This window comes from Aythya ferina (genome assembly GCF_964211825.1).
Source record: "Aythya ferina genome assembly, chromosome: 25".
Lineage (NCBI taxonomy): Eukaryota > Metazoa > Chordata > Aves > Anseriformes > Anatidae > Aythya > Aythya ferina.
This window is the reverse complement of record NC_140323.1, coordinates 2,399,208-2,416,302: the sequence shown is the minus strand read 5'-3', so window position 1 is coordinate 2,416,302 and position 17,095 is coordinate 2,399,208. Positions and strand designations below refer to the sequence as shown.

Genomic DNA, 17,095 nt, shown 5'->3' with positions numbered 1-17,095 from the left:
TGGGTTTTGGGGGAGAGACAGGCACCGCGGAGACACTGCGCTGTCAGGACAGGGCATGAACGCGAGCTCATTAGTGGTGAGGCAGTGTCTAATCAGAGGTTATTACCCTTTATTTTGCTCCCGAGGGAACCCTGCTCTTTACAGGAGTACAGTTTGCTTAGAAGGCAGGGCACGGAGCAAAGGAGCTGCAAAGCCGTGGGTGCAGCTGCCCTCCTGCTCCGGGTTCCTCCTTGACATTACAGGGCTTGCTTTTCAGCACTTGCAGCTCTCCAAAAAAATTTAAGCATTCCTTTACATATCTGAGTGTGGATTTACAACAGGAATTTACATGAAGAGCTTAGATCTCTCTTGAAGACCCACAGTTCTGACAAAACTTATGCTGATTTGCTTTGAAAAACCAGCCCTGGCTGCACACCTTGTAACTAAGAAACTAGCCTTACGTGACTTGCCGAAGGTAACTCCAGAAGGCAGTGACAAGCAGGGAGAAAACCCAGTTCTGTTCCCCCAGCAATTCCCAGAACATCCTGCCTTCCTCCCTCGGCTACATCTCCCCAGCTCTTAATTCACGGGTGCTGCTTAAATCACACGGCAAACGCGCTGTGGCTCCCCAAAAGCCCCAGCCCTGAAGGGAGGAGGAGAACCCCGGCCCCTCCGCCAGCTCCCTGGCTGGATCCCACGGGTTTTGTCCTCGCAGCCCCGCTTTTCCCTGCAAGGTGCCGGGCTGGGGAGGCTGCACGGCTGGTGCACCTCCGGCAAACTGCTGTCATTGGCGCCACCCTGTGCGTGAAGCTGGCGGAGGAGCTGCTGCTGGTGCCTAGCTGCTGGGCTGCCCCCAAGCCCAGCTCCCAGACCTCTGCCAAAAGCCAAGAGCATCTTTAAGCGCCTGCCCGCTGCCACCCTGCACAAGGGGTCCGTACCCTTCTGCGTCCCTGCCCTGATATTGTGCTCAGGGTAAGTGAGAGCAGCTTAGCTCCAGCTGGCCCTCGGATTGTGCTCCAGGGGCTCCCAGGCTGCTGGGGCTCATCTCTCTGCAGAGATGGGGGCACCACAGCTGCTGGGAGTCGGATCTGCAAACTGGGAGCAGGTTTCTGCCATGACTGTGGTTTGTCCTTGCAGGAGCATGGGGGGCTGCAAAGCTCTGCAGCCTGCCCTGCTTGCAGCCCGCATGTTGTCGGCCACCTCCACCAGGACATGCTCAAGAGCTGCAGTGACTTTTCACCCGGAGGCAGCTGGCTCCAAATTTAGCCCCAGGGGGTGTGCAGTGCAATACCTCTACGCAGCGCACACCTCGTGTGACAAGTGCTCCGTGGTTTGCGCTCCCACGGAAATGCAGCTTGCATTACACAGCTCTCTCATCGTCCAGGCTCCCCAGCAAAAATCATCCTGTCCTGTCTTACTTCTTTCTCAGCTGGCCCAACAGTACATAAAGCGATGTCCTCAGGCAAGCAGGACAGGCAGAGCTCTTATCCAGCCATGGCAGCTTTGACCTGGCTTTGTAAAGCCCTTCTCGAACTGCTTAGGGTGCTTGGCTTTACCAGCAAAGTAACTGCATCGCAGGACAAGCCAGGACCATCAGAGACACACGGTCTGCACACCACACCTGGACACTTGGCTCTTCTCAGCACAACGAGCACAAAAACAGCTCTGTCTGGGGGCTACAGGTTGTCCTGCACGATCTGGTACATGCAGCAGCTGCTCCACTGCATCCCTGGCTGGGAAAGGCAAGGGAGGACCTCAGCAGCCTGCTGCTGTGCAGCTGAGGACAGTGCCGCAGCCCTTTCTGCTCAGCAAAAGGCCAAGCATCCTCCCCAGGGCATGCCAGGGCCAACCTGTCTCCATGAGACAGATGGATTTCTTCTCCTGGTCAAAGCCTGGGATCGTCCTGGGGAGTCCCTTGCTCACCCTGGGGATATGCTCAGCCACCGCTGAGTCTGATGGCACCACGGGGACCATCGCCAGGGCTAGAAAGGGACGCACCAGTCCCTGTGGTAGTGTAACCCTTTGGGGTATTAATACCAGAGAGGATGGGAAGCATTCAGACAATTAGGAACTTTTAATTCAAACCAGAGAGGGGGGAAGAAAAAAAAAACATCAAAAATCCTACATCTCTTATAGGACTTCAGTACTCATTTTAAAGAGGCAACTTGGACACTGCTGGTGGCCAGCCCAACCCAAACCCCAAAAGCCATGAGTTATCACGGCTATTGAAATGTTTGACAGAAGGATCCCAGAGCAGTTTGCAGTAATTGCTCAGTATAAATACTCCATTATGCTCTCAGACAATCAGAATCTACCCAGCAAATCAGCTCCTCTGATCCACTGTAATCAAGAAGCAAAGCATGCATAACATCGCAATATAAACAGCGTTTGCAGAGGGGCGCGGGGAGGAGGGGGAGCTGCCTGAGCTTGGCAGGTCCTGGAGTAATAGCTGCCTTCTTTTTTTTTTTTTTTTTCCTGTTTTATTTTGTTTCTAATTTCCAGGGGAAATTTAATTTTGGGAAAAAGTGGCGCAAAGCTCCGAGCCAGAGGAAAACCGCAGCTGACGAAGGGGTGCGGAGAAAGACCCGAGGCGAAAGGAAAGGCGAAGGGCTGTACTTACAGGTACGCCGTGAGGGGGCTGAGGCTGGCGGGCACCTCCGACAGCCCCAGCTCGGAGCAATCCACCGAGAGCATGACCCCATCCTCCTCGCAGTGGCACTGGGCTGGGCACGAGGGCGCCGCACCTGGCTCCGCAGCCACCGCTTGGAAGCGGGCAGAGGAGGCCAGGAGGACACCCCAGAAGAGCTGCTCCATCCTCAGCGGGCTGCAGCGGTGGGGAGCGTGCGAGGAGCCGCGGGCTCGCCCTGTCCCCGGGCTGGGCTGCACCCAGGGGAGCTCCCTGGTCCCTCAGTGGCAGCGGGCACCGTGCCTCCCGCGGTTCGGAGAGGAGTAAGGATGCAGCCAGGGAAGGGAAGGCATTGTTGAATGATCTTGGTTATTGGGTTTCAAGGGCTGGGCAGGGGCGTGAGACACTCCAATGGGAGGAGTTAAACTTTCTACTCTTTCCCTCTCTCTCTCTCTCTCTCTCTTAGAGCTGGCAGGAATTTCATTCAAAGGGAAGAAAGGAAAAAAAAAAAAAAAAAAGAAAGAAACCTCAACAAATAAAGACCTGTTCATAGCTCCGGGACCTGTGCTTGTTTTGTAACAATGTTTTTGTGAGATAGCAGGGCAGGGGAAGGCAAAGCTGGCTCTGGCAGGGCAGAGGAGCATAAAGAGGAGTACCCAACCAGCACTTCAAGGGCTCCAGACTTTGGGACGCTGAAATATAACCCCAGATAAAGGACTCTGTGTCTGCGCTGGCTGCTAAACCCAGCTGCAACAGGAAAGTCAGGGCGCAGCTGGGAGAAGGGCGCAGGAGCTGCCAGGGAGCTGCTTGCTGGGAACTGCTGTCCCCAGGGCTGAGGGGCTGTCTGTCCGTCCGTCCGTCCGACCTCGCTCCCCTCTCACTGTCTCCATCCTTGGGCAGGGGCCGAGTGGGAGATGCGAGGGATGGAGCAGCAGTGTCAGGATGCTGAGCTGGATGGGGGTCTCCCCAGGGTGCTCTCCAGGTAAATGGGACGTGGTGCTGATGCTGATGGGCAGCTGGGTCCAACATCACCCAGACCCAGCTGGGGCATGAGCTGTGTTAGTGGGAGCAACGTGTTCACCCCAAGAGCTCTTTCTAACCTTAGGTAAAGCGGTCAGGGGTGAAAACAGCAACAGTTTGTGGAGCGGGGGCTTGCAGCCAGGGTCCCAGGGTGTCCTGCAGCTCCCCACGGGGCCATGCGTGGTTTTCACAGCCCCGCTTCCTGCGAATGCACTTTTTATTCAGACAAAATGATTTTCTCAGGATAAATGAGGTGAGAGTTATATGGGATCAGGTCTGCAAAATGGGAGACTTAAGAAGCTCCAGCCAGCCCAGGCCTGGGGGTTCGCTCCCTCCTGTGTGAGACTTGTGCCCAAAGTGGATATTTCTTCTGAAAAGGTCTGCTCCAAATCGAGCTCGGGGTTTGGGGCTGATGCACAGACCCTGGCTGAGGGCTCCCAGCCTGGGTGATGCAGGACCTGAAGCTATTTCATTTGTGAAATCCATTCAGATCCTGCAGTCTCCAGGCTGAAACCCTATCGCCGCTGAAGTCAGTGGAAACTTTGCCGCTGAGTGCGGAGGAACGAGGATTTTCGTACAGGAGCAGGAACTGATTTAATTAGAATTAAGCCACTTCCATGGCAGGCAATTCTGGAGATGTCATTAATTAGACATCGGCGATGTATTTTGACAGCTCCAAATGTAAAACACTGCCAGCCGGATGGAGGGGTCCTGGTGGGTGGATGGGAAGCCCTAAGAGACAGGTTTCTCCCTGGGTCCGCTGACAAACCTTCCTCCAGCCCTGCTGCGGGGCTTTAGCATGGCCTGAAATGAACGGATTTGCTCTGACAGCAGCCAGGAATGTGGTGTAAATCTGGAGAAAGTGTCGGGCCTGTCACTCTGCTCCTGGCTGTGATTGCAGCTTTTATCTATGATTTCCCCGTCTCTCTTTCTGGGCAGCCAAAGCTCGCACTGCGAGCCCCTGACAATTTCTCGCTCAGTGAGTTCTCCTTGGGGATGCAGGACTCTGGCTGAGCTCACTATTAATAGAGCTCTTAAAAATCACATTAAAGAGATTCCTATTGAAAAGTGCCATTCTGCTGAAACAGAGCCATTTCCTCAGGAAGGCATTGACTGCAATGACATTTTTCACATTGTTTTTGGAGCAACACAGCCCGAATTTGGAGGGCTTTGCCCTGCATGTCACACTTTGCTCCAACTTTTCTGTTTGCTTTTTATTCCAGCTCAGCTGTGGTGCTTCATTTCCTTGTCTCATTTCCCTGAGAGCCGCTAATAGACATTAATATTTGAAGTGTTCATTTATTCCAGCGTGTCGCCTGGCTCCTGGCAAAATGACGAGTCTGGACGTGGAGTTGTTTGGACCGGACAGCTTCCATGTTTCCATGGCAAAACTTGGAATTCCCAATAAGTCCCTCTGGGGTGGAAGTGTCACTTTTCAGCCAGTTCTCACTGAAAATGCAGTTTGCTGTGAGTAATTCGGGCTGTGCCGTGCCCTGGTTGAAGGCACCGGGAGCTCCAGACCCAGCTTCTCCCTGCTCTGCGAGTGGAGGTTTTCCTGCAAGGCTCACACGTGTTTGTGTGTTGTCCTCTAGTGGCAGCCTGCGGTTTGGGGAGCGGAGACGTGCTCAGGGCAGCACTACCTCCTCTCTGAGCTGCTTCTGAGCATCCCTTCGCCCAGCCCAGCTCCCCAAAACACTCGCTGCACCCCTGCTCACAGACTCCTGAGACTCCGGGACCAAACACCAGCATTTGTGGCCAAGCCTAACACAGAGGTGTGGTACCTCTGGGTGGCAGGTGACATCCTGGCTGGGATTTCTCCTGCTGCCTCCACCATCCATGGCTGACGAGTCTTCCTACAGCTTACTTAAGAGCAGGAAAAGAAAAAAAAAAAAAAAAAGGAAAAATTTAGAGCATAGCCTCAGCGTGTAATGAGGTTCAGCCAGCGTGAGCTACTGCAAGCACAATTACTGCCTGTGCTTGGCAGGTCTGCGAGGGCCATGTTATTCACTCCTGCACCAAAATGAGGAGGTCTGGCTCTGGTCTAAGCCTTGGACCCGAGGGGAGCTGGGTGTCCGGGCAGCACTGCTGGCTGAATCCTCGCTGTGGACCACCAGACAAGCTCTGGGCTGTGCTCTGAGGCTGCCAAGGCTTGTTAGAGTTGTCGAAGTTTCCAGGCTAACGAAGTTCTTCCCTTGTTATTTTAGGGGGTTCGGGATTCACCCTAGCAGAATCCCAGTTTAGCTGTCAATCTCTGGGGAAAACCATCCCTGCTGCAGAGCACGAGGGTGCTGGCTGCTTTCCATTTCTGCTCACCTGGCTGTGAGGGAGGGCAGCTGCTGATGGGAGAGGATGCTGGAGATCCTGGGAAGGGATGAGCTGAAGCCCTGGTGCTCAGTGATGCTGGTGTGGCTCAGGTGGAAAGGGAAAGAGCAGCGGGCATCCCCACGGCACGGATAGATGGGGCAGCTACAACCTGAAGCCAGGTCCCTCATTTCATGGAGGTGCTCAGCTTGGGCTCCCTGGGGTGGGAGCTGTTGGTGTGCTGGGGGAAGATGCCACGGGACTCTCTGTGCCCTGAGGGGAGAGCAGGGGACAGGGGAGAGCCTAAGGCAGAGCAGCAGCACCAGTGAATGGAGAAATGGGACCAAGGAGCTGCGGGACCCCAGCTCCCATGGCTGCAGGTCCCCAGGAGATGCTTGGGGCGGGTGGCCCTGCTCTCCTCTCTCAGTCCAGGGAGCAGGGAAGGGTCCCAAACAGCCCCAGCCCTGCTCATCTGCAGGGTCTCAGCCTCTGCACAGGGGCTGGTGGAGCAGGGTGGTGGCTGGATGCTGCCAGGCTGGGGCAGGCTCGATACGAAGAACAACACGGCTCGGTCCAGAACACGCTGGGCGGCCGGAGCTGGAGGCTTGTTTTGTTTTACTGTCTTGTTGTCTCTCCCCCTCTGGGTTTCGTGGCTCTGAGCTGCAGGGCTGGAAAATTATTCATCCAAACCGCAGCTCCCACGACACCCTCTGCAAGCATCTGTGGCTCCAGCCTCCGCTGCAGCAGTGGGTGGGAGGTCGTAAATTCGTCACCGCCACCGGGTCGGCCTCCTGCTGGACGGGACATGAGGCACGGGGCAGAGGGCTGTGCCACATTTGCAACCAGACCGAACCCATGGGGTGAAACGTGTGGGATGGTTCCCTGCGACCTGCCTGTCCCGTTGGTGATGAGGTCCCTTTGCAGCCCCGTGCGCTGGCTGCAGCCGTCTGCAGGTTCATTTTGGCTCAGTGCGAGCTCTGCGTCGTGCTAGCCAGATGTGAGGGCTGTGGGATCACTTGCTCCTGGATTTCTGGAAGCTCTGCAGGCAGCAGCCTCTCCCCCAACGTGGCTTTCACTCGCTTCTTTGCATCTTGGAGCCAGCACACCTGTAACAACGTGCAACAGGCCCCAGGGCGGTGCATCAGCCCTGCCTCACCGTGTCCCCATGCCCTGGGGGCTGGGACTGCCACCTCTGTGCACAGGCACACAGGAGACCCACGAGCATTCCCCAAGGGGCTGTAGAAAGGTCCTGGTGCCACAGCCAACGTGGCAGGGCAGACGGATGGAGCTGTGCTGCACTGAGCCCCGCTGGGTGGGAGGTGGCGTGGGGCAGGTGCCAGCAGAGCTCACCCTGCCCTGCTCCTGAGAGTGGCACGGGGTGGCTGACCTGCAGGGATGTGCTGCTCCTCGCCGCAGAAAGCAAGTGCCCAAAGCAGGCCCTGGGAAAGCAGCCCCAAAATGAGGCCTTTGGCCTCTCCGCTGCCACAAGCGGTACAGCCAGAGCCAGTCCCTCTCCACGGGGAATATGGCTTTGAGCAAAGCCCCGGGCAGAATGACTCTGCAAGCCGCAGGGTAGCTCTGATTGCAGAAAAATAGGAAAGGGAGGACGGGGAGCTCCTGCCCCTCCTTAACCTTGGAGGTGATGCAGAGCCAAGGGGCCACCAGCCTGGGGTGGGCACACGAACTGCACACACTGGCTGCCAGGCTGTAGAGAGCTATCCTCCCAAGGAATCCTGCTTCTGTGCCCCTCACAAGGGTCTTTCTTATAACCTGTTCCATGGCAGTGGCTCCTGTACCACATCTGCACTCTAACTGGGGTTTGGCCCCACTTTCCAGCTCAGGGGGCTCCACAGATGTTCTTGAGGTCTTCTGGACTGGCATTAGGTGTTTAACACACAATAAAGCATGCTGGGGCACACAAATGAGGATGCTCCTTGTCATTAAATGGAGCTTGCAGACTTCAAACAGTATACCAGGCTAAAGCTCAAAGCTGCACACACCCTTGAGACTTAACCATCCTCAGCATCCGGAACTCCAAGGCCACACCGAGCCAAGGAGAACCACCGGTTGTGCCCAACATCACCAGCAGGGAAATGCTGGGGGTCGATCCAGGTTTGTTTCATCGCATCTTGTCATCAACCTACATGTAAGACTCGGCAGAAGCCAGGGACTTTACTCTCTGGACCAGACTGCAGCTTGTTTGCTTTATGTCAGGCCTCCAGCACACACTGGTGTTCTCCCAAAGAACACAGCAGGTGGCTGCTGCTATGAACTGTGCACACCCTCATGAATAGTAAATAGCTGGACATCACCAACCCTGCTGACAGGCTTGGGGATCAAACACCGTGGTGAGACGTGACTCCTGCAAGTATGAGCAGGATATCTTGCCAAGATAACATCATAAATCGTCTTGTGCACATATGCATATCCTCAGAGCTTCGTGGTCCTTTTTTATGTTGACAGTGTTCACACATCCTCCTGGAGAGCTCTCGGTATGCTGTCACCCAGCCAGAAGCAGTGGTAAAGTGGTAAAACCTGCTCGGTACCAGGAGCAGATGAGAGCAAGCAGAAGCTGCTGTGGGCCATGGGCAGCAGTGCCTGGGCTGGCCAAGGGCACCTGGTCCATTGCCTGTGGCCCACTTGGCCAGGGACACCGGTTCCCTTTTGGGAATGGGTGCCGTGCTACAGGAGGGGAAAGTCTGGGCCTCACCAGGACCCCAGGAAAGCAAACCCACCCTTACAAGCACTCTCCTTCCTAGGGCTGTTTATTGTTTGTACCTAATGCTGATCCGTCAGCCGCCACGAGCCTGTTCCCACCGCCCACAGCAGTGCTGGAGACCTCAGCACGCCCCGTGCACACGGGCAGCCCCTCCTGTGCTGAGTGCAGTTGGGTTAACAAACCTTCCAGACACCAGGAATCCCAGCAAAGCGGCCAAACCAAGGAGCATCCCACCCAGCCCCTGGCCGTGTCTGCGCCGAGGGGCTGCAGCAGGGCAGGACAACGCTGCCCCAGTCTGCTCAGGAGACCCCAAGTCTCTGTGGACACCATGCAGGACACGGTGGTGGTGGTGGTGGCACTGGGGTGGGTCCCCTCTCGCTGCAGGACCCCCGCTGGGCTCTCACCCCAGCTCCTGGCTCCGGCCAGGACCCTGCAGGGGTGGAGGGCAGGACGGTGCTGGGCTGTGCCAAGTGGTGTCACGGCTGCTTCTGAGCGATGATGTCCCGCATGCAGGTGTAGAGGAACATGTACTGGTCCTGAGAAAGAGAAAGGGGTTCTGGAGTCAGGTCTCTGATGGAGGCCTCCTGTTTGCAGAACTAGCTCTGCAATTTGCCTCTAAAGCCCTACAATTACTTTGTGATGGAGATTAGCCAGCACTGTCTGATGGCAGAGCAGGATTCCCTGTCCCAAGAGGTCCACGTTTGTCCTGTGTCACCAGATCTGCCCAGAAAGGAAGAATGAGGCCTGGAGCTGCACTTACACCATATTTGTTTCCTTCTGCTTCATCATCCCCACTCATAAAACCTGAAGGCAAATTGCACTGAGGTGTGAGAGGAACGACAGCACCTGACCTCCTCAATCTGCACAGCTGTGGCTTTTGGATGTGCCACAGGGTTTGCACCCAAACCATGGCTGCAGAGCCACTCCAGCACTGCTGCAGGGCAGCACTGGGGAGAGCTCTGTGGTGTGCACAAGGTCTGGCAGTCACCTGCGACCAGGAGGGAAGACCTATGGGCAGGAGTGTCCCTCGGTGGCTATCCCAACAAAACGGACTGAAGGGCTGACCAGGGTAGATCTCTGCAAGCACCCAGTCTGGGTCATTTTAGTCCAGTTGCATTATTGTTCTGTTTTTAAGATCAGCAAAATGATCTGTCAGCACCTAGCTGGTCCAGAGAGCTCTGTTCCTTTGCAGGTTTGGTAAATGCTCTGCACAAACACCAGACTGCTCCAACACAACGCCAGGCTCCAAAGCGCCCTGGGGCGAAGGTGCTGGGCATGCAGGGCTGGTTGGGGACCGACCCCTGGCAGGGCTCCGGGAAAGGTAAGTCAGGCTGTGCTCAGTGCTCACGCTGAAGGGCAGGGCTGGCCAGCAAATGTGGGCTGCAATCACATGGTAGCCAGAAAGGGGGATTAGGGACCTGACAGAGGGGCCCCCATGCAGCTCGCTAATGCGCTGGCTGAGCTGCAAGTCACGAGGAGCCTCCCTCCCCGCCGGCGGTGGGTTTAGTCCCACTGCACGACCAGGAAAGCCACAGATCACACAATGGCTGCGATTCCAGGTCACCAGAGCATGTTTTCAATGAGCCCAGCCCGATTGTGAAATCTGGAGCGACAACCCTGTGCTGACTTCAGACCAGGCACACTCGCTGCCTGGCGAAAGGCAGGGGCACGTCCCCAGGGACCCGTACCACACTGGGGCTGAGGGTGCTCCAACACCCATGGGGCAACCACTCAAAGGTTCATTTTCCCCCTTGTTTGGCTTCTAAACCCAAGCACATCAGCCGATGCCCTGGCGTGACAGCAGCGTGCCCCCGCTGGAGAGAAAGGCAGCGTCCTGGCGGACCCCGTGGTGACGGAGGAGGCTGGCACGGGGCTGGAGGCCAGAACAGGGCGTGCTGGGATCGGAACAAGCACTGCCTGCAGCAAGGTGGGGAGGCTGCTGCCTCTGCTGCCCCCGCACCATGGGGCAGCAGCGTTTGACGGGCGCTTGCTGCGTGTTTATGGGCACATTGTGTCTCCGCGCGGCAAGAGCACAGCTGAAATACAAAGGAGCTCTGAGGCTGGGGCAGCGGAGGCCTTGCCCTCCTCCGGCTCCCACCAAGCGCATGGTTCACATTAATTAAGAATGTGATTAGCCGGTCACAGGCGGCTCTGCAGCTGGGAAGCCCTGGAGAGATCTGCCCCAGTTCTGCCGCCCCCTGTGGGGAGGGTTTCCAGGGATGCTGCAGCAGCGCACACAGTGGCTGCAGCAAAAGGAAAAGCTACCAGAGGGCACCTGTGCCAGCAGCACCCATCAGGAATGGCACACGTGGGGCTGGGAGACTGGGCTGGCATGGCACGGCATGGTTTGGCACGGCACGGCACGGCACAGCTGCAGCACCATCAGTGCCCCAGCCCTGTGGCTCGCATGGCTGCGGGGCAGCTGGAAACACAGCAGGGTGTCCCACCAACCTCCTCGGAGGTAACCCCGGCCCTGGTGACAGGCAGGAAAGTGGGAACGTGGCAGAAAAAAAGCAGATTGCAGGTGTCTGTGCTGACAGCTCTGTGCGGGGACTGAGGGTGTGGGACTCCGGGGACAGCTCGGCACCGATGTCCCCTCCTGCCCAGCCCACTGCCCTCCCTCCTTGCCACCTACCAGCGTGGGGGTCATGAGGCAGCAGCTTCTCGTCAGCTGGAGGGTCACCCCGTAGACATCCAGGACCCGCTCTGTTTTCAGCTGGTGCAAGAGGCAATCCAGGGAGATCAGCGTCCCCATTTGGCTCACACCACCGCTGCAAGGGACAAGGAGGGGTAACTGCAGGCACCAGGCCAAGAGGTGAGAGGCACCATGAGAAACACACAGCAGCTGGCTCTGGTGGGGCAGGGGGGGCTGTGAGCACTGATGTGGGTGGCAAGGAGCTCTACACTGACCGGTGGTCCCAAAAGTGGCACCGAAGGAGCCTGGAGGCACAGCCCACCCTGCCCTGCCAAGCTGTGCATCCCTCATCTGGGTCAGCCCTGCTAACGTGTGGTCTACTGCTGTCTCTGGCCACAAGCAGAGGAGGTCAGGGCTGCTCCCAGGGTCCCAGCAGCCAGCCCAGGGGTGTCGTGGGCACCACAGCCCAGGAGTGCCTGCTCCATCTGTGCTTGCCCCTGGTCCAGCCCTGTTTGCCTTCCTTATCCTGTGTGCCTGGCTTCATGTGAGCTTCCCTGGCTCCTATGGACTCTCAAAATGCCCCAGAATGCTGAGGCTGTTGGTGGGGGGCACAGACGCTGGTGGCTATGCCAAGGTGCTGTGGGTACCTGCTCCTAGGAGCTGCCAGGCCAGGCTGGATGGGGCTTGGGGGAGCCTGTGCTGGTGAGAGGGGTCCCTGCCCATGGCAGGGGGTCACGCTGATCTGTAAGGTCCCTTCCAACCCGGTTCTACAATTCCATGTACCTGCAGTGCAGAAGGAGGGGAGCGGCTCTCTTGCGGCTGGGCGCGCACCGTCTGACTGCAGCGAGGAGCTCCGCCAGCCCCTGGGCATCCGGCTGCTTCGTGCTGCTCCACAGCGTGTACAGGAACTGCTGCACCTGCCTCTCCTTTCCTTTCTTCTCCTGGGGAGACACAAAGAGCTGACAGGGCTGTTGGGGAGGGATGGGTGAGTTTGGAGGCAGAGGAGCCCCAGATGTTGGGTCCTTAGGCTGTCAGATGCTTTCTTGGACTTCTGTAACTCTGTCCTAGGAGTCCCCTCTGGGGCACTGCTCATCGCCTGCACCGTGGGTACTGTGCCCAGGGGAATTGTTCCCCTTCCCCTGATCTTTTGGTAAGGGCTGGGGAAGCCTCCACGGCCTCTCCCATGCACCTCCCGGCAGAAGTCCTTCTGCAGGCTGCAATCGAGACTCCCTCCTGCATTCACAGGCTGCTGGCACTCTGCTCCAGAAGCTCAGCCAAGTCTCCGCAGACCTCTCAGCCCCTGCCCCTCCAGACCCGTTGGTTAGCAGTGGGAAATGTCCCAGGCAGTGGGGAAACCCCACAGAGGACACATACGTGTTTCACTTTGAGCTGGGTACACCTCCATCCCGAAACAGGCTTCTCGGTGCCGCACTGGATGGTCAGCATCTTTGTGCAGAGGGAGTCTCCTTCCAGGGGCCAGCACGCGTCAGCTGGGACCTGTGCGCAAGAAGTTTGGCTTCGTGTTGGTGGTGGCCGTGCTTCAGACCATTCACCATCTCAAGGGGCTGTGGTGGAGCTGGGCTGACCTCCCCAAATATCCCTCCATGCCAGTTCATCCCCCAGCTGAAACCCAGAGGAGTTTTTGGAAAAAACAGTGGACAGCAGCCAGGTTTCCTTTTAGCACAGAGGTGTTTGGCAGTGGGACTCTGCTCAGCAAATGCTCTCCAGCTCAGCTGGACAGAGGCAGGAGCTGCTGTCCGTGGGTGCCCTGGGGATGCAGCTTTAAGAGACCAAGGATCTGATGGTGGGCAGCAAAGAGCCTCCCTCCTGTGACAGGCTGTGGGAGCATTTTGAAAGAGGAAAAGTTCAGCATCAGCCACGCTGGCTCTGCAGTAGGCTTCAGGATAAAAGAAGCACCCCTTCAGAAAAGACAGCCCAAGTTTTGGAGCTCCTCTGGCTTCCAGCTCTGTTAAACAGATCCCTGTTCTGTCAAGGAGCAGGCAGGCATGGTGTCTTACCTCCCCCTTCTCCTGCCATGGCAGAAGCGTTAGGATGGTGTGAACGTCCTGCTCCCACACCAGGGTCCAGAAGTCCTCCATGGTCAGCTTGTCAGGTCCCTGCACAGCCAGGTAGTCTCTGCCGGAGCTGCAGCCCTGGGTGGGGAATGAGAACATCACTCTCCAGCTGGAGAAGGTGGCACAGGAACCTGGGCAGCCTGGGCAATTGAGGGAGAGGCCAGGAAAAGAAGGGAAGTTCAGCACATCAGGGGGAAAGGGGAGAGGAGGAAGCCCCAAGGGAGGGAAATGGGGACAGACCAAACTGGGCAGAGCCCCAGGAGGGAGGCAAGACTCATCCTCCATCCCCACAGACCCCTCTGGTCCACGAGAGCACCTCACTCAGGGTCACAACAGCGGTGGGGAGCAGGGGAGGGGAGCACCGCCTGCTGCAGGGGGAGGACGACTCACCGGGATGCGCCACACCTGCAGGAGACCCGAGAAAGGGCCCTGGTCCAGCAGGGAGAACTTCACCCTGGAGCGATCATCTGCAAGAGATGTGGGTGATGGAGGGAGCCAGGGCAGCCTCACGCTCGCACAGCTCCTGCAAGCAGCCACGCAACTCCAGCCCCCCATTCAACAACTCTCTGCCAAGATCCCCTCTTTGCCATGCTCTTGTACAGCTTGCGGATGCTGGTCCTCAAAACACAGCCTCAGAGCTTCTCCTGGAACCACTGATCAGTTTCTATCCCAATTCCCTTCTCCAGGCAGGTGCATGCGTGCATGCAGCTTGCTCGGTGTCTTGTCCAGTGGAGATCTGCACATCTCTAAGGATGGAGATGCTGCAGACACTCTGGACCTCTGCTCTGGGTTTTGGCCATCTTCATGGGATTTTTTTCCCTTTTACTGAGCTGGAATACCCCGTGTCTTCCAAATTATCCCTGTTGCCTCTTGTCCTTCCATGGAGCACCTGAACGGACTGCATCTTCTCTGTGCCCTCCCAGCAGGCAAGTGAAGGCAACAATGTGATCTCCCTTTTGCTTTCTCTCCTCGAGGCTGAACAACCTCCTCCCCAACCGCAGTCCCATACAACACATGCTCCGGCCCCCAGCCACCTCGGTAGCCTTCTGGTGGACCCACTCCAGAGTGTCAGAAAGCTTTTTTGCACTGTGAGGCATGGTGAGAGGGTGCAAGGTGTGAGAGCACTTACATGGCAGGATGCTGGCTGAGGGCCGTGTCTGCTGGTTGCCTGAAGATGGTGTTGCAGAGCTGGCTTCCTCCTTGACAACCTCGAGGAGGGTCTGAGTGAAAGAGAGAGGTGGAAGCGGTGAGCAGAGGAGGTTCAGGAAGATCTGGGGACTCCTGAGGGTGCCCAGCCTCAGCAGCAGGGTGCTTACAGCTGCCCATGCAGAGGCAGGTAAGCCAAGGCTCAGTGGGGTGGGCTGCCAGGTCTGCTCCACGCTGTCTGCATCTCTCTGTAGGTCCCTACCGTGTGTAGGGTCTGGGAAGGAGGGGTCATGGACGGATCCTGCTCGGTGCAGGACATGTGAGGGGGCTGGGGACGCAGTGCCATGGAGAGGGGAATGCTGCCAGGAGAGCCGGGCACAGGGAAACTGGGGTACGGGACCCACTGAGGAGGGATTTTTAGGGTGTCCCCCAGTCTGAGCAGCTGTTAATGCTCCCCAGGCCCCCACGGTGTGTGTGGCCGTGGCAGGGCTCCCCGCACCTTGCCCAGGACAGTGCTCACCTCGTACTCCCTCAGGAAGCCCATGTTGGACTTGGCTGCATTCTGGGCATAGTGCTGTGCAAAGCTTTTCAGTGGGATGGGGCACGACCTGGGGAGAGAAACTGGTGGTAAGGGGGAGGCTGAACAAGTGCAGAATTAGCCAGGCTGTGTCCACAGGAGCTGGGCAGGGCTGTGGGCAGACCTCCACCCCTCTTTTGGCTCTCCAGCCCCTTTCTGATGGGTCTCAGCTGTAACACAGCCCAGAGCCCATTGCCAAGACACAGCATAGGCAAGGGCATCCTCTTTTGAATGAGGTAGGATAGAATTTGGCCATACAGATAAATAGGTCACCTCCAGAAGTAGGCTCAGAAACAGGGTAGGGGGGCAAAGCCCTGACCTGCTCCTACCCCCGGGAGCTCTGCAGCATTTTGGCACAGCCCCTGAGACTGACACTGGGGGGAAGGAGGACGTGGTCCCCCAAGCCCTCGCAGTGTGCCCTGTGCCCCACACTGCTCTAGACTGGGCTCCCTGTGCTGCAAGGAGCAACCAGCCCCAGGCTGACCCCCCTCAAAATGCTGGGTGGGATGGCTGGTGGGGCCTCCCTGCCCTTCTGTCCTGGGATCAAGGCCCAGACTGAGCTCAGGTCCCAGCGTGCTGCCTGGAGGGGCTGTGGGTTAGGGGTTTGGGGGGGGAAGGGGCAGGTGAAATGCAGCAGGCCCTTACGTCTCTGTCCCTGATAAACCCAGGAGTGGTTCCTCCAAGATCTTGTCCAGGATACAGCTGTGCAGGAAAATATACTGGGACTGGAAGACAAAGGCAGAGAACAATGTAGAGCAATCCTGCACTGTGCAGACAGCATGAAGGGGGGTATGGTACCCAGTAAGCAGGGTATGTCCCACTGCTGCTGTGGGTCTGGCAAGCCAAGAAGCTGCTGGAGATCCCCACAGAAGGGCAATTTCCACTCCAGCTGAGCTGGCCCTGGGAGATATCACTGCTTTGAGCAGCACCACAACACAGCCACAGGCTGGGGACCAGTTGGGGTGCTGGGACCAGTCCACCAGCACATCTGTCTGCCAGCCCTGATGGCTTTTATGCCACAAAGCAGTGGGCCTGGGGGAAGAGAGAGCAGAGCTCTTACCAGCGTCTGAATCATCTGGTAGCGGTTCATCCGCAAGGTGTAAACCACGCCGAAGGTGTCCACCACCTTCTCCTGCTTCATCTGCTGCAGCAGCCGGTCCAAGGCGATGAAGGTACCGCTGCGGCCCACCCCAGCACTGGGAGCACAGACAGAAAGGTTTAAGCATTGCCTGACCCTGCAGCTGATGAGCTCCCCCCCAACACTAGGCATGTCTCGCCCTGGGGGCACCAGCAAAGACTGAGGGGCTGTGGGGCCATTGAGACTGCCCTGGGAGTGCTGAGCATCCCCTGGGAATCACAGAATCGTGGAATGGTTGGGTTGGAAGGGACCTTAAAGCTCATCTAATTACACCTGCCCCCAGCCCAGGCTGCCCAAATCCCATCCAGCCCGGCCTTGGGCACTGCCATGGGGTTGGGACACCCACAGCTCCTCTGGGCAGCCAGTGCCAGGGCCTCACCACCCTCATAGTAAAGAATTCCTTTCTAACGTCTAATCTAAACCTACCTAAATCTTTTAATTTAAAACCTTTACCCCTTGTCCTACTGCTACACTCCCTGATAAAGAGTCCCTCTCCAAACCAGACTGGACGACAGGCTGCCCGCAGCCCTGCCATCCCCAGTGCCCAAGCAAAGAGACTCTCTGCAGCCCATGCATGCCCTGGATGCTGCCTTCCCTCCCACCTCATGCACCAGGAGGTCCCTGGTCCCCCCCTGCTGTCCCCGCAGTGCTGCGCCTTGCCTGCAGTGCACGAGGGTCGGCCCCGCGTCCTTGGCGCTCTGGATGCGCTCCCGGACCAGCTCCCTGAAGGTCATAATGGACGTCGTGGACTCTGGGATGCCGTGGTCGGGCCAGGCTGTGTAGTGCAGGTGGGACACGTGCCGCTCTGCCCGGAGGCCCTCCTGAAAAAGGGTCGATGACACGGATCATCAGCATGCACCCCGCAGCCCCAGGAGCACC

The 17,095-nt window shown here is 57.6% G+C and overlaps 2 protein-coding genes across 3 annotated transcripts in view; both read right to left on the bottom strand.

Moving 5' to 3' along the window:
- LGR6 (leucine rich repeat containing G protein-coupled receptor 6) overlaps nucleotides 1-2,938 on the bottom strand; it is a 125,292-nt gene extending 122,354 nt beyond the window's left edge. For both annotated transcript variants that reach the window (XM_084497888.1, XM_084497889.1), the window contains exon 1: nucleotides 2,600-2,938. In XM_084497888.1, coding sequence (XP_084354014.1) covers nucleotides 2,600-2,793 — 194 coding nt within the window. In that variant the 5' untranslated portion in view covers nucleotides 2,794-2,938. The remainder of the gene's footprint in view (nucleotides 1-2,599) is intronic.
- Nucleotides 2,939-8,673: 5,735 nt separating this feature from the next.
- LOC311423515 (receptor-type tyrosine-protein phosphatase V-like) overlaps nucleotides 8,674-17,095 on the bottom strand; it is a 32,333-nt gene continuing 23,911 nt past the window's right edge. The window contains exons 29-39 of the mRNA XM_084497573.1: nucleotides 16,877-17,037; nucleotides 16,139-16,274; nucleotides 15,724-15,803; nucleotides 15,022-15,109; nucleotides 14,485-14,575; nucleotides 13,746-13,822; nucleotides 13,299-13,433; nucleotides 12,655-12,777; nucleotides 12,064-12,221; nucleotides 11,281-11,416; nucleotides 8,674-9,181 (exon numbers count right to left, since the gene is read on the bottom strand). Of these exons, the coding sequence (XP_084353699.1) occupies nucleotides 9,122-9,181; nucleotides 11,281-11,416; nucleotides 12,064-12,221; nucleotides 12,655-12,777; nucleotides 13,299-13,433; nucleotides 13,746-13,822; nucleotides 14,485-14,575; nucleotides 15,022-15,109; nucleotides 15,724-15,803; nucleotides 16,139-16,274; nucleotides 16,877-17,037 (1,245 nt within the window). The 3' untranslated portion in view covers nucleotides 8,674-9,121. The remainder of the gene's footprint in view (nucleotides 9,182-11,280; nucleotides 11,417-12,063; nucleotides 12,222-12,654; nucleotides 12,778-13,298; nucleotides 13,434-13,745; nucleotides 13,823-14,484; nucleotides 14,576-15,021; nucleotides 15,110-15,723; nucleotides 15,804-16,138; nucleotides 16,275-16,876; nucleotides 17,038-17,095) is intronic.